At 43.4% G+C, this 23,401-nt stretch overlaps 3 protein-coding genes across 4 annotated transcripts in view; all 3 read right to left on the bottom strand.

Moving 5' to 3' along the window:
• Window positions 1-23,401, bottom strand: part of LOC146548208 (NACHT, LRR and PYD domains-containing protein 12-like) — a 586,500-nt gene that overhangs the window by 275,149 nt on the left and 287,950 nt on the right. The window lies entirely within an intron of this gene.
• The window catches only part of LOC146548215 (ribonuclease inhibitor-like), a 136,813-nt gene that overhangs the window by 73,841 nt on the left and 39,571 nt on the right, over window positions 1-23,401 (bottom strand). The gene's annotated exons all lie outside the window — the stretch shown is intronic.
• LOC146548217 (protein NLRC3-like) lies at window positions 10,320-21,626 on the bottom strand. 2 transcript variants are annotated; one of them, XM_085266189.1, is made up of 4 exons: window positions 21,472-21,626; window positions 19,608-19,849; window positions 17,715-19,503; window positions 17,527-17,575 (listed from the first exon to the last, which is right to left on the bottom strand). In XM_085266189.1, exons 1-4 carry the CDS (start codon window positions 21,624-21,626, stop codon window positions 17,527-17,529), a joined length of 2,235 nt encoding a protein of 744 aa, XP_085122315.1. The 2 variants fall into 2 exon arrangements, with proteins under 2 accessions (XP_085122314.1, XP_085122315.1); XM_085266188.1 differs by lacking the exons at window positions 17,527-17,575; window positions 21,472-21,626 and adding an exon at window positions 10,320-10,497 and having other exon boundaries at window positions 19,608-19,881.

Raw genomic sequence — 23,401 nt, 5'->3', positions numbered from 1 at the left:
GTGGAGGCTGTTCGATGGGTTGGAAATAAATAAAATCATGTCGTCGGCATAAAGAGAGACTTCATGTTCGATACCCCCTCGATGTTTTCCCTCAACACCAACACATTGTCTCAGAGCAACAGCTAGCGGTTCAATGGCAAAAAGGAGACAGAGGGCATCCCTGTCCTGGGGGGCAGATTATTGTTAGTCCGGACGGCTGTTAGAGGGGAGCAATACAATACTTTTATCCAAGATACAAAATTAAAGCCACATTTTTTAAGCGTATAAAAAAAAATCCCATCTCACCCGATCCAACGCCTTTTCTGCGTCAAGCCAAATGACAGTTTCCAATGTATCACCTTTAACATGGGTATAAATGATATTTAATAGAGCTCTAATGTTCAAAAAAGAGTGCCTAATAAAGCCCGTCTGGTGAAATAATGGAGGACAAATACTTGTGTAAGCGACGGGCCAACACTTGAGCCAGGATCTTGGTGTCTGTGTTGAACAAAGATATTAAACGACATGAACGACAATCTAAATGGTCTTTTTCCTGTTTTACAATTAAACACATCACTGCTTGATGCATTGTTGGAGGCAACGACTGTGAGAGGAAGGATTCTTCAAAAGTTGATTTTAACAGTGAATTCAGTCGGTCAGAAAACTTTATGAAAAAATCAGATGGATACCCGTCGGGGCAGCAGATTTTCCAGACTGCGTGCTCCGTACGGCCGTTTCAATTCCAACATTAGAGACAGGTTCCTCCAGACTAGCGATCGCATCTTCTCCCAAGGAGGGAATATCAAACACCTTATTGAAATCATTGTGGATCTCAAGGATAGTTTGGTTGTCTGTAGACCTTATTCCCTGGTCATTGTAGATCTCAAGGATAGTTGGTTAGCTGTTCTTAGTCGTAGCTGGTGAGCTGATAACTCACCTGTTTTTTCTCCATGTTCATAAGCGTAGCTGCAACTTTGACTCAGCCTGTTTTGTAGATATGAGATTGTATTCAGTTTGTCATTCTAACCGCTGTGTATATAATACAGGCTCAGGAGAGTGGCTGTACACAGCATGTAGTTTAGTCATTTCATCAGCTAACTGAGAGAGGCGCTCGGTCGCTATTTTATTCTGTTTGGCACAAAATGAAATTATTTGGCCTCTCAGATGCTTTTAGAGATTCCCAAATGACTGATGATGACATCTCTGGGGTCTGATTGATAGAAAAAAAATGTCTTTGAGACCTTTTGTAACTGACAAACTCTTCATCTGCTAACAACACTGAGTTGAATCTCCATGGCTGATAGTTGGAGCAGGCATCAGGAATACACATTGAAAAAACAAGAGCAGAAATCACCAGAGTCTTATAATCACATTCTGTAACTAAAGGGAGACGTTTTTCTATACAAATATATGTTTTATGGACATTAAGAAAAAAGAGTATTGACGTGAAGCAGGATTATGAAATCTCCATACATCAGCCAGCCCATAATTATCAAGAAAGCTCTGAATGACGCATGCTGACTTTGGACTAAGTGTACTTTTGTGTGAACTGTGGTCCATAGCAGATAATGAGCAGTTTAGGTCTCCCTCAAAGATGATATTGTGTGATGACTTATTGGGGAGCCGCGCAAAGACATTAGTGAAAAATCTGTGATCGTCCCAATTAGAGGCGTAGATATTTGCTAAGATCAAAGGAAAACCATAAACTATATTTTCTGCACTTAAAATCCTGTAATTTTCTCATAAATCGACAGTGCGCCTTATGGATGAATTCTGGTTGTGCTTACTGACCTCGAACCGATTTTATGTGCTACACGGCGCTCAGAAACCTTTCAAAAGATGTTTTGGTACGACTTTGCTCAGCTACGAGGCCGCACCGCTTGATGGATTGTTGGAGCATTACAGCTACGAGGAGCCTCGCGGAGTGATACGTACTCTGCTTCAACGTAATATTACTGTATTGAGTGTGTATAAGGACCATAAATGGCACCTGTAAGAGACACGGGTACAAAGAGGGTTTCAAACTCCAGGCTGTCAGTCACGCAGTAGAACCTGGGAACAGAGCAGCTGCTTGTTATTATGCTCAGCGTCTGTTTACATTTTGACTGCACGATTGTGAGCTTTTTGTTATGCACAAACACAACATTGTTTTCTTTTATTTATGGAGCATTATTATTTAATAAATGCTGATCATTTATTTCTGAGTAATTGTTTCATGTACATCTACGCTGTATGTTAATAAATGTGCCTGTGTGAGATTTGGGACACAGCTTTGACTAAGAACTCTCTTTTTGTTCGTACTTTCTGGCTTTAAAAATATCGAGATATATATCGTATATCGCCATCCAGCTAAAGAATATCGAGATATGAACTTTGGGTCATATCGCCCAGTCGTAATATTGCAATAGGTTGTCCGTTAAACTCAAGCGGGGCTTGGGCCCTGGCACGGCGTAGCCACACAATCCTGGTAGTAGTGACGCTCGGCTATGACGGCGTGCGGGTTACCAGCTGGCTTTCTCAGGATAGGGCTCCTGTGTGAGCGGTCGACAATAACGTCTTTATCCATACCCAGCACTTCACGTAGTAGCACGGATACGGCCGTGGAGGAGCTCGAGTCCAGGCCCTCTGGGATCCCTATGATGTGGATGTTAGCTCTTCGCTTCCTGCCTTCATCACATTTATCCTTCAGGTCAGACAGCTCCTCCTTCATACTCTCTACTGTAGACTGCAGGGTGGTCACCTCATCGCTCCACATTGACAGCCCATCCTCAGCTTCTTTCACTGTAACCTTTACTCCATCAACTTCGCCGCACGTCGCCGCCATGCTGTTAGCGATCTCATTTCTCAGTCCTTGCACGTCAGCCCTTATATTGTCAAAATCTTCTTTCAATGCATTTCTGAGTTCTTCTTTTAACAGCGTACTAATGTCCTCTTTAATGGATTGAAGAAGCTCCAGTTTTAGAGCAGTAGGATCCACATCACGCGCGTCTGTTGAGTCTGCTCTTCAGCGGCCGTAGAGCTGGACGCTGCCCTTTGGCCATCATCGATACTCTCGCCCGAGATCGCACCGGGCTAAAATATTCACCTGCTCAGCTGTTTTTGATCAGTTTGAGCCTGTGTGGTTTGATCAGGTGGAGGAACGATGTGATGCTATAAAGACATCATCTTGTCCAAATGAAGTTGTTCCAACACGTGTTTAAAAAGATTTTAAAGGTTGTCGGTTCCGACATCTTAGCGATTTTTAACAGCAGTCTTAGTTCAGGTGTTGTACAGCCTGTTTTAAACATGCTGTTGTACAGCCTGTACTAAAAACCTGATCTGGATCCTCTGTCCGCTCAAACTTCAGGCCTATTTCAAAGCTTCCCTTCCTGTCGAAGATTTTGTAAAAGATTATATTTGTTCAGCTGCAATCTGTTGTAAAGGTTTCAGTCTGGTTTTAAAGCTCTTCACAGCACTGAAACTGCACTTTGGAAAGTTCTTAATGATCTTTTATCAGCCACTGATCAGGAGACTCAGCTGTGCTTTTGGATCTGACTGCTGCCTTGACCACAGCATCTTGACCTCACCATTGGAGCATGGCGGCATCAAGGGCGCTCTATTAGACTGGTTCAGCTCTTTTATTAAATCGCATTATTACATTTGGGGCTTATATTTGACGGCAATTTGAAAAACAGCTGAGCTCAGTTGTACAGCGGTCTTTCTTCAAACTGAGGCTTTTATCTAAGGTGAGATCATTTCTATCTTTTAAAAACCTTGAACGGGCGATCCACGTTTTCATGACGCCCCAGCTGGATTATTGTAACTCCTTATATGTTGGAGTTAGTGGGACCTGCCTGGCAAGACTGCAGCTGGTCCAGAAAGCTGCAGCTCGTCTTCTGACACAAGCTCAAAGACATTTATCGTCCCAACAACCACATATACGCTGGTCCCTCGCTGTAACACAGTTCACCTTTGGCGGCCTCGCTGTTTCGCTGATCTTTTTTGTGCAATTTTGCATGTTTTTGTTTTTTACAGCGCATTGTGTTCTGCGTCCTGATTGGCTGTAGACCATTGTCAGCCAATCTCGTGCCGTGTCTCCTGTACAGTACAGAATGTGTTCAAATTTACAGCAGTGTGACTCTGCAGTGCTGCACTGTATGTTTGTACGTTTTGTCCCAACAAACAACAATGATGACGAGACGTTTTGCACCTGTGGTAGCAGCCAAAGGCAGAGGAAGATGCTGACCATCATAGTTTCAACAAGGAGGCAAAAAGGTTGTAACTGTCCACAACAAGAACATCGTAAGGATGGAGTCAGCTTTGGCTTTGTGGCTCAGTGACCGCAGGAAAAAGAACATCGTGCTGGACACCAACATTATCTGCAGAAAAACTCAAAAGCTTTATGAAACTTTACCTGACAGCGAGGAGCCCAGGCCATGGACGAGTGCTCCTCACACAGAAGCTCATTTAATGCCAGCAAAGGCTGATTTGACACGTTTCAGAAACACTTTGCTTTCACTCTTTAATAATGAACTTATTTTTCTATGAAGGTTTGAACTTTGTTTAAACAAGAGAGAAAAGTGTGAAAATGTTCATGCCTGTCTGAGAAAAATGTAGAAAGTGTGCAGTGAGGGTTTAACTGCCTTAAAACTTCTATAATACTTGTAAAACATAAAGCTGCTACTTCATTCTGAGACTTATTTTTAGAACGTAACTCGATAAACGAGCGACTGCAGTACTGTATTGTGTTTATTTTGAAAACTCTCAACAGGATCTTCAGATTTATTTTGAAAGCTTTATCTGGAAAACACAAACACATAAGCAGGAAACAAAGAGCGTGATATGAAACGATAGACGTTTTCATATGGTCATCATATATACATCGTTCTATCGAACAGCCCCAGCTCCTGCTGTCAGTCTCTGTAAATCTGCTCTTAAAACACATTTGTATTCACTGGCTTTTAATACAGCATGAGAGTTATTTGATATTTGATGTGTGATATTAATATTAGGAGTTATTTTAATAGTTATTTTGGATTCTTGTACAGCACTGTGGTCAACGCTGCTGCTGTAATTAATGTGCTATAAACACATAAACAATCTGCAGTTAAACATCCAAAACTAAAGATGTGATCGCTGCCTTTAGAAAATGTGCTGATGCACAAGATATCAGCTCCATTAAGGTGGAATGTGGCCGTGTTAGAAACATGTTGGAAGAAGTTTGAAGCTGAAACTGTGAAGCTGAGAGTGAAAGAGCTCCAGCGTCTGTCACAGGAAACTTTCTTATTTCCACACTGATGAAAGCATCAAGCTTTGATTTCCTGCTGCTTTTATTGAGTCACACTGTGAAACTGAGCCACAGCTGAACCAGCATCCCTGTACAGCAGACACTTACAGCGCTTGGCTGCTTCCATTGGACCCTCTGCACAGAGCTTCAGTTTCCTCTTCTGGTCCCAAAGTGCAGAACAACAAGGTTTCAAACAGCTTCGTTCCAGCAGCATCAGCCACAGACATGCATAGAGAATCCTTTGGTTGTGTTGTGTGTTTGCATATCTGCTGTCTGTGTTGCTTTGTGAGGATGGATCATCTCCTGCAGCTCCAGATAAACAAGCTGGACCTGAACCTGGTAGCTTCACTTAGAAGACACTTGTGACGGGAACGTGTGAGAAGTTTTGTGCAGACAAGTTTGGATTTAGAGTGTGGGACGAGATCTCCACAGTCTTTGTGGAGATCCACATTCTGCATACTGCCTGTGAGAAGCTGCAGACATTTGTCCTCCAAATCCACTGAGCAGCTGCTCGTGGTGGTATTAGCTTCATGTGTGCGTGTTAGCATGAAGCCTCAGTCACACTCTGCTGTGGACACGGTCACGGACAGCTGGACGCCTGATGGACGAGTCGCCCTTCCTGTTAAACTTCTTTGAGCATGAGAAGAGCATGAGAAGCTCAGTGGACACTGTTCAGGGTTTTAACTCTCGCTTTCACTTCAGCTTCACCAACAACAGCACAAGCAGAGCAGCCCACTGCCTGCATGGCTGGGACAGCGCCCCCTGGTGACTGTAAACCACTACAACATGTAGACGGCCGTCTGCAGGCTGGATGTAGCACCACCGCAGAGACGTGCTGCAGCTCTGTTTAGTTACCCAGCTGACAGCAGAGGCTGTAGTTTACTGTTACCAACATGGAAAACTGAAGCTTCACCAGCTGGAGCTACAGAGCTGGAGAACAAAGGAGACTGAGAGGCCAGAATGATGTGGGAGGAAACATCAAGAGCCTGTTTGAAAGGAGACACATGTGGATGCTGTGCCAGTCTGTGGTCTGTCAGAAGTCAGCTGAGTCACACTGCAAGAAGCTGCAGAATCTCAGAGGAGGAGATTTGGAAGTGTTTGTGGGACAAACTGGACTCAAAGAAAGAAGATGTTTGTGAAGTCTTTGGTGGAGGTGAGCAGTGTGAAGCAGAACACATGCAGATGAATCAGGAGGTCAGCATCAGTGTCTCCTTGTGGTGGACGGTAAAAGAATCAGAGCCAACGCTCCCGTCCACCCTCGGCATGAAGCAGTGCTGTTTCTGAAACAGGAGGACAAGTCCAGAGAAGACAGAGGAAGCAAAGATGAGGGTGGGACAGGACAGCAGGACTTCCTTCACACCTGCAGCTCCATCACACTGCTGTAGCTCCTCTTCATCACACATGTACCTGCAGCCTGTCTTCAAGTCCAGGAGTCACCTCCACACAGTGTAGAAGCCTCCTGTGCAGACCATGGAGTCCAGCCTCTGTCAGGGAAGTCGGCACTAAAGCCTGAAAGACTTCAATCTGTCTCTGCTCCACCCGAGAAAGACCAGCACCGTACTTGTTGTGCATTCAAGGAGGGAACATCAGCGCTGCATCGTGGGAACAACACCGCAGGAACAAAGACACAGCACGGCCGATGAAGGACGAGGACAAAGGAAAGGTGAGTGAGAAGACCCCGGTGGTGTGGACGGACCTGCAGGGGCTCCAAGACTGAGGAGCAGAGACGTCCATGTACCAGCTGAGGATGCTGCAGTGATCCAGGGAGCTCGGTCCAATCTGAGGCCGTGTGAACTACGTGGACCACAGTTTCTTCACAGACTTCAGCCACGTGAACATCTGGAGATCCAACAGTGCACGAGCTGTGAGCCATCAGCTGTTTCTCTCATCAGCTGCTGTAATGAGAGCTGCTGGAATCATCTCGAGCAGCAGGAAATCACTGATGTTGTTTCTAACCAAAGATATGGGACTGAGCTCCGCTGAGCTCCTTCTACTTTCATCCAGATAGAAACTGCTACAGTCTGCTGATTATTGCTTTGCCTCCATCACACGAGCTCTTTATCCTGTTCTTCACTCTCATTGGTTCTTTGTCTGCTTGTTTTTACAACAGTAGTCTTCTGATTGGTCAAAGGAGACAATCAGCTGTGACTAAATGTAGCTCCTACAGCAGTGATGGGAATAACTACTGAAGCTAATCCAGTATCAAAGCTCAGGAATCAGCAGCTCCCACCTCGTTTTCTTTCAACAACTATTTTTAGCTGCTGTGTTTTTGTGTTTCTGCAGACCTCAGACATCCTGCTGCTCTGGACAACTTTTTCATTCTTTTGTATCATTCTTTTGCTTTTCTTTTATTATTATGTTATATGTATTAATATGTGAAACACTTATTCTTTGTGTTTTTGCTTTGCTCCTGTCAAACTGCTTTAATAAAATCTGCTGCAGTCTAAACTGTGGACGTTCCCTTTTTAACCCTTTGTGAAACAATAAAGGTTTAAATCTGAGTATTCATCTATGTTAGTGTTTAATGGGTCTAATAGGACGCTTTTAGGGGGTGGGTTTTTATAATCGATTTATCGATTAAAATCGATTCTGGCTTGGATAACGTAAAATCGATTAATTAAAATCCTGAATCTATTTTTTAATATAAATTTATTTTGCTTGAAATTCCAGAATTTCTGGTGAAATCTCACAAAATCTCAACAACAGCTAAGACAGTAAATGAGAGCAGGAACACGGATTCTGCACAAAGACTTAAACACACAGCGCGACCCGCGAATCAGAATCAGTGAGATGTCGCTTTTCTCACCCGATGACACGGACACAGTCGGGGCTGAAAGCCGACAGCTCGCTGATTCTGATGTTTCGGCGGCTCCGCGCTTTGTGTTTAACCTGTTTGAACCTGCTTAGCTATACCATACCGTCACTGCCATTATATTATGCTGCTATTCATACTGTCATTATATTAATGCTGCTATCCTGTATATATCTTACTTACTATTGTTTGAATACTTGCGATTGTTTTATTGTACTTTTTATATTTTACATTTATATTTATTTTTGAATCTTGCACCAAGGGAGTGGCACTCCAATTTCGTTGTACTCTGTACAATGACAATAAAGGCTATTCTATTCTATTCTATTCTATTCTATTACGTCCTTTTTACACTGATTCTAAAGCTGTTAGTTTTATCTCTCTCCAAACAATATTGACTGAACCAGCAGCAAAAGAAGATCCAAACTACGCTTCACATAAACATCGTCATGAACTCACTCTGACTTTTGCTGTTTGTTTCCACCAGGATAAAAATCACACTTCATGCACAGCTCTCTCTCTCTCTGTACTTCAAGAACAGTTTCCCATCTAAAAATCTGTTTTCTGCATTATTCGCTTGCTTGTTACGCACAAGTCTACCGTTGTTTACAGCGCTGTCGGCCGCTGTTTTTTTCCTTTTACTTACTTTCGAAAAGAAAGCCTCATTTCTGCCGTTCAATACTGAACAAATTTAAACTTTTTAAAATTATGCAAAACTGCAAAACGCTGTGTTTGTAATAAAAACGGTGTAACTTTGCTCTGCTTCACTTCAGCAGCATCAGGTACTGTTTATGTGTTTTTGATCTACTGCAGAATATTTTTATAAAATCCCAGGAAAATCAGCTTCATGTTTTTCTGTGTTTTATCTTCAGCTACTTTGACACAAAGGCCTCTGCTGTGATGCTCACACCTTTGATAAAGTCGCGAAAGTGCCAGCTTCCCTTTTATAGATACAAAAATATGTAAATATACTGATCTGAATTATAATATTTCTGTCTGAGGCAACATTTCCCAGATTCCAATCGAATTGAATCGAATCGATTCTAGAAATCAGTGACGATACCCAGCCCTACTTTGAATTGTGTTACACAAAAATAAGCAAAGTTTCTCGTTGTTCAGGCAGAATCGAGCGTTGAAGAATGAATTCACACGTCAATAAACATTTTCATCAGCACAAGCAGGACAATGAAAGCAGGAAATACCCCAAACTGCTATTTCTCATTCTACAACTTCAACAACTGCACATGAATTCATACACAGACCCACAGTCTCTGATTGCTCTGAAATCTCACTGACAGCCAATAGAAATAAAGAAAAGTCCAGACTGACAGTCTCTGTGGGGTTAGGCAGTGAACTGCTCACGCTGCGTTCAAGTGCATCACAAACTATTGGAATTGGATCCAACTTTGTGAAGCAGATTTCTTCTCAGCTGCTGTTTTGAACATTTCCTCATGAACTGTATTAAACTCTGTAAATGAACTGAGAACTATTTCTACATTTGAAACTATGGATTCATTTTCCCGTTCACTTCTGTACGTTAGTGTATAAATGAATGTTAGACTGGGCTCCATGGAAACACTTGGACTGGTCTCAGCTGCCTTCTTTCTGTAGTCCTTTCTCTTCTCCAGCTTCTGTTTGAAATCCTCTCACAGAGCCTGAAACCTGCTTTGCTGTCATGTTTGGGCCTGTGTTCCTCTGCTTTAACACAAACCTCACCACAGCAGCTGTGTGGGTCGTCTCTGTAGCAGCCCGATCAGCTTCTGATACATGAACATCATCACAGCTCCTAACTTCACCTTTATTAGCTTTGACATTCATGTCTTTCTTTTCTCTCTGTCTGTTTCCACACAAGCTCAAAGTCTCTGCAGCCTGTTTTTATCTGCTATCATCAGATCTCCAACAGCCTCATTCACATCCCTCACACACTCTACAGCCTCACCAGTACTGACTTCATCTTCACTGACTGATGGACACAACATGAACCTGTGGAGGCTGAAAAGCTGTCCTGACAAACATCTCCCCGTCACCACTGCACTTCTGTCAGCCTTTAAATGAACCCTGCTCAAGTCTGTCACTTCTATTTGGAGCCAAGAGGAAAACTGTTGTTCAGTCGTTTGGAAAGACACAACATTTCTGAAAGCACTCAAACTTCTTCACATTTGTCTTCAGACACATCCTGAACATTTAGGAACTAAAGAAAGTTTCAAACATCAATCAAAGATCTGAAATATAGAAAAACAACAACAGCTGCAGTCAGTGAACTCACCTCAGAGTCTCCAGTCGACAGTTTGGACTCTCCAGTCCAGCACACAGAAGCTTCACTGCTGAATCCTGCAGCTCGTTGTTACTCATCTCCAGCTCTGTCAGATGGGAGGGGATGGACTTCAGAGCCGAGGCCACAACTTCACAATGAGTCCCTGAGAGTCCACAGTCAGCCAGTCTGTGATCATAGAAAATACAAAATGTGTTATTATAAAAGCAGAAAGTCTGCATTATAAACACAGACTGAATGTATATGAAGACAAAACAGAGTGAGGTCATAATCTGATGAACATCTGCTCTTCACATCTGTGCTTCAGCTCCTCTTACTGTGTTTGACATGACACAACGATTGAGTCTCTCTCAGACCTGCAGACTTTTAATGAGAATCTTTGTTTGGCTTTAATCTGCAGATGAAGGAGGAAGATGGTGTCACATTTAGGCTTCCATAATGTCCACAGTCTGTCACTGAGATCTGATCCAGAGTCAGAGTGAAGACACATATTTGGACTGTTTCCTGTCTTGAATCCAGGACATTTTGAATGAGTTCAGCTCAGTGAAGAGTTCCAGCTGGAAAGACGATCTCTGTTTGCTACCTGCTGCTGTCAGGTACGACTGTTCACGTCCACACTCAGGAAAAATCTGCTGACTGTCACCAAACGGAGCAGAAATGTCATCACTGGACAATAATGATGAATGAACTCAGAGCTGCTGATATCACATCTGATTTCAGGGGAACTAAACTAAAAAGGAACAAATAGAAACAACCATCATGACTCTGTTTGACCTTCAGATCAGAAACTATGGTTCAGAACAGCAGCAGGATTTCAGGCACTGTCACATCCTCAACATCCATATTCCAAATGCTCTTCCTGACAGGACACTCTTTGTTCCCACTCAGGGAGTTTCCATGTGTACAAATCATTTCTGAATCTCAGTAGACTGGGAGGTTTTTCCATCTCATGAATCTCTTTCCTAACATCAAACTAGATAAATCAAACAAAGGAACTGGAGTCTGTCTAATTTCTGACCCCAGTAAAGCTTGTACTGGGATACCCCGACATACTCTCTCTCCATCTGCTCCCACAGCCTCATATTCACAGCTGGCCCTTCTCTCAGCATCCACACTCAGGGTGGGGGCGGGGTCAACACCAGTCAAAACCATTGCTTTGGCCTTATGGCCATTTTATTAGTGTGCGTTTCTGAGTAACAAGCAGGACTACGCACAGGTGTTTGGACATGTGTGGACCCGACCTACACTTAAACTTCTTAAATCCTCTGTTTCTGTGTCACCAGCTACACTTTTAATATTAATGTATTCACTCCGACATTTTTGGAGAGCAGTCAGAGCTCGTACACTGCAGACAGACATGTCTCCCAGCACACAGCTGACTGTCAACTCTCTGAGATTGGATATGATTCATTTAGATTATATCTGTAAGGTGAAGTTTATCTCGGTGTTTATTTGTTCCTGAGGAAGTCAGCTCGGCTCAGATTAAACTTTAATAACTGAACAATTTTAATGAACCTTAACGCCTCCCTGGAGCATATATGGAACTGAATCAGTCACTTTTCTTTATTTCCTGATGTTCATATGTGACATACATGTTTTAACCATTAATCTGGAATTAAACTGACATTTAATATATTTTAAGGAGGAAAGAGAAATTTCACCAGAGGATGTTGATGCTGTTCATGGAGACTGAAGACAGAATGATTTATCTGTCCTAATATTTCTGCTGCTCTTTCCTCTGGTGTAAAAATATTTTAACTGTTGGTTTTAATTCAAAATCAATGGTTAAAATGTTAAAATACCAACAAACTTGTGGCGTTAGTGTTGATATTCTGTGAGTTACTTAAAGAGATCACACAGGTACAGGACATATTTTATGTTCAGGTTTATGCATGTTTGCGGTGAGATGTGCATGTAGTGGGCTGTTATGTTGTAAACTGTGTGGATGTGTTTGGGAACAGAAAGATTATTTTACTGCATAAAACGGCGCTGATCAGCTGTTTCTGCCGCTGACACACTCGGCCGGTGAACCACCTGACTCACACAGGCTCTCCTCCTCCACAGTCCTCGTTTATGAAGAGCTTTACAAACACAACATCACGGCTAACAGCTGGATTCTCCCGTTTCAGTGCCAAACAGCCACTTCCTGCTACAGACAGTAAAGTGGACAGTTTGGCGCTAAACACGTTTTTAAAACTTTAAGCTCTTATTTGTTAAAGCCAGCTTCACAGACAGATCTGTGTCAGTGTTTTAGAGCAGGGCTCAGTGGTGTAAACCAGCCTTTATATGTGTTTCATCTCCATTTTTACATTAAACTGAACCAAAACACTGAAAACTTCACCTGATATGTCTGTGCAGGTTCTCATCATACAGTCATGGTAATCTAAGGAGCCTGGAAAGAAAAGTGACTTCTTTAAGTTTCTTGAAGACGTTTCATCTCTCGAAACCTCTGCTGATAATCACCCACACCCTTTTTCACAGCTTGGCTCATGTGATGAGCCACATGATCAATAGTTGGTCAGCGACCCTCTTAAGGGACACTCCCACTAGGATTAAAATCTGGGACTCTCCACTTTTTGGTTTTAGAAGTGAAGAAGCTGAATGTTCAGATTAAACATCTTCAAGAAACTTAAAGCAGTGCACTCACTTTTCTTTCTAAGCGGCCTTTCTTAGATCACCTGATATAACCTGAGTAAATTATGTCGGGTTTGAAAACTCTGCAGCATGACCCGGGTGTTGCTGGTGGCATCATGAGCTTAGACCCCTCAGTCAGCTCGGTCTGAAGTCATCGTCAGCACTAACAGGCACAAATAGGCTCTAACGTGACAAACTGACCCGACATTTAAAGAGTGCCCACTACAGTCTCAGCTAAAACATATTAAAATGTGCAACGCCAAGGACTGTACACTGGACTCCATTTCAGTGCAAAAGAATAAAACGAAGTAAATCCATCCAATCTCCTCTGCCTGTCCTTATCATCAATAAAAACAATTAATAAAACAGAAAATCATAGAAACAGTCATCTTTGTTATTGCATCATCACACATCAGTTCCCAGTAACTAGTCAGAATGAGACGTTGTTTTCATCTTTCTCACACTCATCTCACTCCCCGGTCACAACAGGTGGTGACTTTAACAGGTGTTACAACCTGGCTCAAAGCTGCAAAAGAGGGCGGAGACTGAAAACAGAGACTGGTTTCATTTTGAAGTTCTTAATAACCTCGGCTAAAGATGAAAACAGACAGCGTGACAGGGTCTGACAACGAGTGGTGGCGTCGTCCTAGCCGACCTCGGCAGTTATTCACACGCCATGACCAAAAACTCCTGCAGTGTCACAGCAGATAGAGGAGGAGTCACAGAGGAGCGTAACAGCTGTGACAGATGCAACAGGAGGACGAGCTCCAACAGTAAACACACTGAAGACAGGAAAGCAGTCACGAGTGATGTTGGTCCTGTTTTTATCTCCACTAAAACCTCTCTAACGTCACATGTAACAGAACACAGACACGTCTGATTATCAGGGACCACGACCCACATCTTTGCCTCACTATGTTTATACGAAGAGACTGAAAATAATGATTCTCCCAACACATCACCAACACTTTTATGGCAAACAGATAATAGTGAGTGAAAAGAGGTGAACTGTTTCATATGCAGTTATCAGGGTAAATACATTTAAACCAAAGACACTGGAAGAGTAAAGGAAAGGAACTGAAGGTGACAATTCAAGAAGCTCAACAGAAGTCAAATGTAACAGGATCAAGATTCCCTGTTAAAATATACTATGTTAATAATAGTGTATAGTACAATAGTATACTATACACTGTTATTAGTATAGTAGTATACTTGTCACACAGTGGAAATTTGTGTTTTTATGTTTTATCAATCTGTGTATTGGTACATAGTGTTGATTTTATTTGCATGATTTTATTGTGATATTTATATTGCATGGTTTTATCCTCATACTTATATTATGTGTGTTAATGTTGTTGTACCATATTCCTTTAATCCACTGAGGACTAAACAGATGGGGGCGTTCCCCAAGGTGGCCTATCAGCTGCCAGATTGACCTGTTAAAGGGGATGGTGAGCGCAGAGACAAGAGGAGCGACGCACGAAAGGTGAGCAGGAGAAAAAGGAACGCGTGTAAGCCCGCACGTGTGTTGAAGGAACTGCTGCCTGACTGTGGGGCGCCGCGAGTCGTTCGGCGATCCAGTCCCAACTGCAGGGACAGCAACAGTGGGTGGCGATGGCCCTCAATTCACAACAGGGCAGGGATGCCCCTCTGCCTGCATCTGACGGTGCTACGAGGGAGGCCGTGTGCAGGTGTGGAGTGGGGCGAGACTGTGCGGCGACGCGCTGTCAGGAGACAGGTCTGCGACAGGAGCCCCCTCCTTGTTCTTCTGGCCGGCGTGGTTTCCATCCCGGAAGAGAAATTCCTCTCCTGTTTCAGATAAGGCACATTCGCCCGCGTGTGGCTGTACTGTGGGATTATGGGACTGTGGGAGGGTAATTTTAGCATATGGAAAACATTTTTTTAGCTTTGTTTTAATAGTGTATAGTTATTTCTGCTGGCAGGGTTTTTAGCGCATTGAGAACACTCTTATTGTATACGGGGGATTTTAACTTGTATTTGTGATTCTGGCTGTGTTTTTTATGGAAATAAATGGTGTGTGTTCAAAGCCAGCTTAGTTTCTGTGCCCTGAGCGCTGACCCGCTTGCTCCCCTTCCTCTTGTATGTGAACGGACTTGGAGGTGAAGATTTAGGTCCACCAGTCTTAGCGGCTACATAATTTTGGCGTTTGTCGACAGGATACAAGTTTGGGAGCAGTGTTCAGTACCTGGGGTACAGATATAGATGATAGAATGCTAAGTGTTTAAATCAGCTACCCTTGTTGAGGGTTGTGAGCAAGGGGTGTACAGAAAAGACGTTTTATTGCCACGTGAGTATTCATGAGTAGTGTTCATCCACAAGGGATATCAGAGGAGCTGAGCTGAGAGGAGTCAGTGTTCTGATAATCCCATACATTAGCTATGCTATGTGGTCACGAAATGGAAGAACAGCAGGTTACCTGGATGTGGCAATTGGACTGTATAACTCACCTATGCTGTAACTTTTCTAGGATGCATTCAAAGGAACTCGTTGGTAGCAGATTATTGCTGATGTTTCATGTGTTATGTGTAAAGAAGAGACTACCAGAGACACAGTAGCCAGCAAGGCCAAGTGTTGTTCAGCCACCCTCCTGGACAGAACACCTGAATGTTGTGACAGGGACTGTCACAGTTAAAATATGGGGGGATGTCACACAGTGGAAATTTGTATTTATCTTGTATATTGTTTTTATTCAGATTTTTAGTGTTTATTTATGAGTGACGTTTTATTTGCATTGTTTTATTCTGTTTCTATTGCATGGGCTTTAGTGTTTTATGTGACACAGTTTTTAATCCACTGTGGACTGGCTACACATGGGACAAATTAGCTGATAGGGACCACCTGCTGAGGCATGGGTGTGTCAGCTGTGTAAAGACCTTTTAAAAGCAGGCTAGCTGAGCACTGAAGGAGAGAAGCCCAAGACTGGAAGGCTAATGCTAGATGGCCAGCGTGACACGGCGACCCAGTCCTGACCTCATGGAACGGCAACAGTAGGAGACAACGCGTGTGATTGGCAGCAGGTTTACTATCTGTTATTTTACAGGACACTGATGCAAGGGGAGCTGTGGCGGTGGTCGCATGATGGATTCGGGTGCAGAACGCAAGCTGGGCTGGGATATGATGGGCCAGTGGAAGGACAAGATGGGAGGCTCTTGCTTGTCTGCCGAAGACGGGGCTGGCGTGGACTCTGCTCTAAAGCCGGAATTCCTGGCCTGCTGATGGACCCATAATGAACATGTGGCATAATTATAGCAGGGGTTTGTTAGTGAATATAGAAAATGGTAGTTTTACGGGTTCTAGGATTGTTTTATTTAGTTTTACTAAATTGACAACCTTGTATCACGTACATTTTAAGGGTGTTTTTATTTGTGCTCCCTGGCCCAGTAATAAACTGTTCCTGATCAGACATGCTTCATCTCTGTGCCCTCGGTGTCTGACTCGCTTGTATTTTAAAGAAGCTTTCTTTTTAGAGGACATTCTGGCGCGACTGCTTTAGTGTCCCCATGTGTTACATACTATGCTAATAATAGTGTACAGTATAATCCTAAATCTGCAAATGTTGAAAACTTCTATACAATCTCAATATTATGGAGGATCAGAAGAGTCAAAACACATCAAAATACATTTCATGCTTCATTAATAAATTGTGCAATAAAACATGAGTACATTTATTTCATTTTAAAAAACATTTTTGAATTCCAATTTTTAAAATGATTTTAAAATCTTTTAAAAAATAAAATCAAAGATTTACTTTGTACATTTAAAATGGTGATTCCACTCCTCATTTGAAAATCCATTTCTTCACTGCATTTCCCTTTCCTGTTAGCTCAGGATTACCATATTAGGTATTAGCTGACCTCTGACCTTATATTCCACTTGTGTGGTGTCAGAGTCTCGTCTCTGTTTTTACAGAGGATGTGGTTCTGTTGGCTTCATCAGGTGATGGCCTCCAGCTCACAGTGGAGCTGTTCTCAGCAGAGTGTGAAGCCGTGTGAATGAGGATCAGCATCTGAGGCCATGGTCCTCAGCTGGGAAAGGGTGGAGTGCCCACTCTGGCTCAGAGACGTTCCTGCCCCAGGTGGAGGAGTCTGAGTATCTCAGGGTTGAGTAAAGAAGGGGGAGGGGAACAGGAATCAACAGACAGACTGTTGCTGCGGTAACAGTGAGGTGGACGCTGTACTGGTCTGTCGTGGTGAAGAGAGAGAGAGCTGAGCGTGACAGCGAAGCTCTAAATTTACCGGTCGATCTACGTCCCTGCCCTCACCTATGGTCACGAGCTGTGGGCAGTGACTGGAAGAACCAGATCATGGTTACAAGTGGGGCAAATACATTTTCTCTGAAGGGTAGCTGGTGTCTCCCTTGGAGACGGGGTGAGGAGAATCCCCTTCACAAAAACTAATCAAGTGAACAAGACTCTCCAGGAGGGAAACATTTAAATATCCAAGTCTACCATAAAGAGAAAACTGCATGAAGGTAAACACAGATGGTGCATTACAATTCATTGCATGTGTTTTACATGAAGAATGGAGGATATACCGTCCACTTTCACTCTGTCTTTAGCAGCAAGTGGCTCTTTGTTGTTTGGCTAGCTGCACTGAAACAGGAGAATCCAGCTGTTAGCCGTAACGTTGGTGTTTGTAAAGCACTTTATAACCAAGGACTGTGTTTTTAATTTAAACATTAAACTATTAACCGACACTGATCAATGATGTAATGATCACATCTGGACTCACCGAGCCTTTCTGCAGTTCCTCACAGCTGGAATCAGTCTCAGTCGTCCCTCCTTTGAAGCTTTGTACTTCTGCAGGTCAAACTCATCCAGAACCTCCTCTGACATCTGCAGCATGAAGGCCAGAGCTGAGCAGTGGATCATAGAGAGGTCCTTTGACCTTTTCTTTGACTTCAGGAACTCTTGGATCTCCTGATGTACTGAGAGGTCGTTCATCTCCATCAGACAGTGGAAGATGTTGATGCTTCTGTCAGGAGAGGATTTAAACTTCTTGTTATTCTTCAGGTTCTTGATGACTCTCTGGATGGTTTCTGGACTGTTCTCTGTCTGACCCAGCAGACCTCCTAAGAGTCTCTGGTTGGACTCCAGACAGAGGCCATGAAGGAAGCGGACGAACAGGTCCAGGTGGCCATTTTTACTCTGGAGGGAGTTCTCCATGGCTCGTTTAAGGAAATCATCCAGAGATGACTCTTTGTATTTTTTTCCCAGGAAGTCCTTCAGCACCTCTGACTTCCTGTTGGTGAAACAGTGGAACATGTAGACTGCAGCCAGAAACTCCTGGATGCTCAGATGAACAAAGCAGTAGACTGGTTTCTGGAAGATCACACACTCTCTTTTGAAGATCTCTGTACAAACTCCTGAGTACACCGAGGCCTCTGTCACATCCAGACCACACTGCTCCAGGTCTTCTTGGTAGAACATGATGTTTCCTTTCTCCAGATGTTCAAACGCCAGCCTCCCCAGCTTCAGAAGAACTTCCCTGTCAGCCTCCGTCAGCTCCTGTGGACTCGTCTCATGTCCCTCGTGGTACTTGTTCTTCTTCCTCTTTGTCTGAACCAGCAGGAAGTGTGAGTACATGTCAGTCAGGGTCTTGGGCAGCTCTCCTCTCTGCTCTGTAGTCAACATGTGCTCCAGAACTGTAGCAGTGATCCAGCAGAAGACTGGGATTCTACACATGATGTGGAGGCTCCTGGATGTCTTCATGTGGGAGATGATTCTGCTGGACAGCTCTTCATCACTGAATCTCCTCCTGAAGTACTCCTCCTTCTGGGCGTCAGTGAAGCCTCGTACTTCTGTTAGCCTGTCAACACATGTAGGAGGGATCTGATTGGCCGCTGCAGGTCGGGAAGTTATCCAGACGAGAGCCGAGGGAAGCAGATTCCCCTGGATGAGGTTTGTCAGCAGCTGGCTGACTGATGACTTCTGTGTGACATCAGACAGCAGCTTCCTGTTGGTGAAATCCAATGAAAGTCTGCTTTCATCCAGGCCGTCAAAGATGAACAAAAGCTGAGAGACAGCCAGCTTCTCTGCTGTGACCTTCTGTAGTGTTGGATGGAAAACATGGAGCAGCTCCAGAAGACTGTACTGCTCCTCTCTGATCAGGTTCAGCTCCCTGAATGAAAGCAGAACCACCACACTGACATGTTGGTTCTCCAAGCCCTCTGCCCAGTCCAGAGTGAACTTCTGCACTGAGAAGGTTTTTCCAACACCAGCCACGCCGTTGGTCAGAACCACTCTGATGGGTCTCTGTTGGTCAGGTAAGGCTTTAAAGATGTCCTGGAACCTGATTGGAGTGTCATGGAGGGCGTCCATCTTGGAAGCTGTCTCCAGCTGCCTCACCTCATGTTGGCTATGAACCTCTTCACTCTGTCCCTCTGTGATGTAGAGCTCAGTGTAGATCCTGTTGAGGAGGGTTCTACTTCCTGTTTCATCACTTCCTTCAGTCACACGTTCACATCTCCTCCTCAGACTGATCTTATGTTCATCTAAAACCTCCTGCAGACCAACATCTGCTGAAAGAAAGAAAAACAGAAAGAAAACTCTTCAATGTCTGAACAACAACAAGAAGTCCAGTTTTCAGAAATGAGTCCATCAGCAGACAGATGTTCAGTCTTACTTTGTACACAGCTGCTCTGACTGGCTGTCTGCAGTCCAGCTCTGCTTCTGGATCTTTCTCCACACTGGGGACAGGACCAGTCTCCTGATGAAGCAGACTGGTCCCAGTATGAGGAGATGCACTGTCTGCAGAACCAGTGTCCACAGCTGGTAGAGACTGGATCCTTCAGGACGTCCTGACACAAAGCACAGCAGGACAGCTGCTCCTCCTCACAGACACCACTCCTCTTCCTCTTCCCCCCTCTGTGAACACATTTCTTTATCACTAAAATCATTGACTGTCAGTGACAAACATCCAGATTTGATGACACTGTGCAGAAGCTCTGATGGTCACAGAGAAAAGTCAAAGTGGAGAAACTTGTGTTTGAGTTCAGAATCCAAGTTTCCTTTGCTGTTCCTGCCTGTCTTATTAAACACAGAGTGATCAGCCTACAAACTCCGCAGTAAAAGCCTTCATCACAGAGCTGATTATGTCCTTCACTTGATGTACTGGAAGTTTGGGATCCATCACTTTCAACTGACCTTTGACCTCCTCTAAAAACTGTTGTGGAGCAGCGGTGTCACATTCAGAGCTTTCAGCTTTATTTTGAAAGAGTTCAGTCATCAGGAAGTGAACTTCTGGGTTCTGATTTCCTTTCTATTATTTTACAGAAGTGAAGAAGAAGAACTAAAAGCTTTGAAATGATCTGAGTGATATTTTTGAACATTGCCACCAAATTGAGTTCAGCCTCCAGCAGTAACTTTGTTTCATGATGCCTCCCTGATGATGTGATGTTTGATTACAAACCTGTTTATGTGTTAGACATTAATCACATGAACACAGGCAGAAAAAAGAAGCCAATGAAACAAATGACAGAAACGTGTTCATTCACTGCCATGATCCATATTTGATATGTACAGATGTTTGTAAAGAACACGTGTGCAGCGCTTTGTTCTGAGTATCTGCTGTCAGCACACAGTGCAGCAATAACTACAACCACACGTTTCTGTAGATCCTGAACATCAGCCTGGAGGAATCTGACCTCAGGTCTGCACACAGAGGAGCTTCACCTCTGGGATGATGCTGGCTTCAGCTCCTTCTACAATCAGGCAGAAGCTTCTGCACCATCAGGACACAAACAGAGAGGAGCTTCTATCCTCAGACCATCCAAGTCCTAAATCAGAACATGCTCCCCTCATAGCATCACCATCAGGGTTTAAACAGGACCTTACATCATGTTCTTGTCTCACTGTCATATTTCAGATCATACCTGATTCATTATGACGTCACACGCTGCTACACTGATCCTGCTGCTTCATTACTGCTGATATTACTCTGCTCACTCTGTTCAGTTACTCTGTTTACATCACTTTGCTCATTTGCTTTGTTCTGCTTGCACTGCTCTGTCAGTACATGCTGTGCTAATGTGGCACAAAGCACTTTAACATTACATCTGCACAATGTTTCATTATTTCATTTAATGATTGTTTCTAATGTTTTGTCCAGTCACAGGAGCAGCTCAGCACATTTCACTGTGTTGTACGTGTATGACGATGCCTGTGACAAATAAACAGCCTCGGACTCTTCAATCTTCTGCATTTCTTTGGAGATCAGCTCAGTGGCCTGTTGAGACCATCTTTCTATTTCTGATGACTCAGTTCAGATTATTATCCTGATACTTTCTTTTAAAATGTGATGAAATCATTTATCTGATGTTCTGACACAAATACACCAAAACGATCCCAAACAGCACAAACCACCACGTTACACACAGTGTAATAAAAATACAGGCAACTACAAATAAAAACACTTTAAAATATAAACTAAAATTACAAAGTGGTCACAGAATTTCAAACACCCGTAAATGAGTCAGCAGCTCTCTTACATGGTCAGCTGAGCTCCATGATTGAAGAACATTGTTGCTGCAGGTTCATGACTGAAGACTGGAGGTTTGTCTTTGGACCAGTCACTCCTCACAGACACACAGCTGGATGCTGGAGACTGTGACCTCTGACCTCTGCAAACACAACCACATTGCATTCATTTCACATCAATTAGTACACCACAAAAGGCATGCAAGAAACACAGTATGAAGGCAAACTTCTGGCTTCAATAACATTCAACAGGTCAGGTGGAAACTTTTCTCAGATTTGATTCATGTTTTTATAGAACGATCCAGCTGAAAAAAATATACCATTAGGTCAGGGGTCAGCAACCTTCAGGACCCAAAGAGCCATTTGGAGCCAGTTTCCACGCAAAAGAAAACACTGGGAGCCACAAATACTTTTTGACATCTAGAATGAAGATAACACTGTATATACTGTTTTTTACCTTTATGCTTTGTGTGAACAACTAAGGTGTGTTGCTTATGAAATCCATGAAGTGCTACAGAGAAAATTACATGTTATTTATGTAATGAACACATTTGAACTCTTAAAGAAATATAACCAAAGGAAAGACACCCAGCTGAACTAAAATGATGTAGCAAACAAAAGCTGCTGTGAGCCGCCACCCTTATATCTCCTTTGGGCTTTTGGAGCCTTGACCTGACTTTTAAAAAATAATTGGAAAAAAAGCTCTATGCTGCTGAAAGATGAAAAATAGATATTTGCAAAATTCTGCCTAAATATGTATTTTACCTGGTTAATGTGTGTGGCGGGGCGTGGTCTGCAGCGCCGCTGCAGGGGAGGCGGACGCACCTGAGCGGCACCCGCAATCACGCCTCGCCGCCTTAACGTCTGTGCTGTTGTGTTGGTGTGTGTCGGGCTGTGAGCTGCAAAGCTACAGCCGGCTGTGTGCGTACAGCAACCGTGTGTGAAAATGAGAAGCTGAAAAGCGTGTTCATGCAAACATCGTCGGGTCTGCCGTGATATGTTTACAACGGGACTTCTGCTCCTGAACCTCTGCCCACAGCGTCTGCAGGTCGGGGCTGTACGAAGTCACTTTCATCTTTACAGGACTGTAAGCTGTCGTCTGTGAGGCGTGAGCGGTGTTTGTTTTTAACATAGTTCACGGTGGAGAACAGCCGCTGACATAATGTGGATCCGAAGATCCATAATTGGCCTTCCTGGGGCTGAAAGTCTCGATAAATGCACGGCGTTTCGGCGGGTACACCGGCTTCCACGAGTGTGACGCTTATTTGAACGATGAAAAAATAAAAAATATAATTTTCTTTTTATATTTCAATATCACAAAAATCTTCCAATTTAGAACTACAAGTTAAAAAAGAACATAAATAAAATACACTTCAGCTAAATACTTCTAATTTATTTTCCCAAACCACGAGGAGCCGCACTGTAAGGACTAAAGAGCCGCAGGTTGCCGACCCCTGCATTAGTGTTAGTCAATGTTGCAATTGAACTGAAAAACAAAAGATTTTGGTCAGGTCCAAAGAAACAAAGTCACTATTAATACAACACAACCCCCCCAAAAAGAGCCATGTAGACCCCGGGCTCTATGGGTCTTGTGCTCGGAGCTTGTTCCTGTGCTGCCATGATTAGTGCCTCTGTGCTGTCTTTCAGTCCAGCTTTGTTCAGCCACTGGTAGGATTTCTGGATGTCAGCCACTTCCTCTGCCTGCTGGTGGTGCAAACTGTGTTGTTCTGAGTTTCATTGGACGTCTTTGTCCAAAGCACCAGACAAAGGGCAAAGTAGATGCATTTGCATCAGCAGGAAAATACACCCCAAACTAGCATCATCATTATACAACTTTAACAACTGCCACTAAATGATACTTCATACACAGACCAGTGTTAGGTTAAGTTATGATGTCACTGGTAGAACATTTATAGAAACAACCTTTGAACTCTGAGTCAG

This window comes from Mchenga conophoros, linkage group LG23 (genome assembly GCF_057382185.1).
Source record: "Mchenga conophoros isolate Kocher_MC1m ecotype Shallow Benthic linkage group LG23, M_conophoros_male_GT1.1, whole genome shotgun sequence".
Classification (NCBI taxonomy): domain Eukaryota; kingdom Metazoa; phylum Chordata; class Actinopteri; order Cichliformes; family Cichlidae; genus Mchenga; species Mchenga conophoros.
This window is presented reverse-complemented; position numbering and strand designations above follow the sequence as displayed.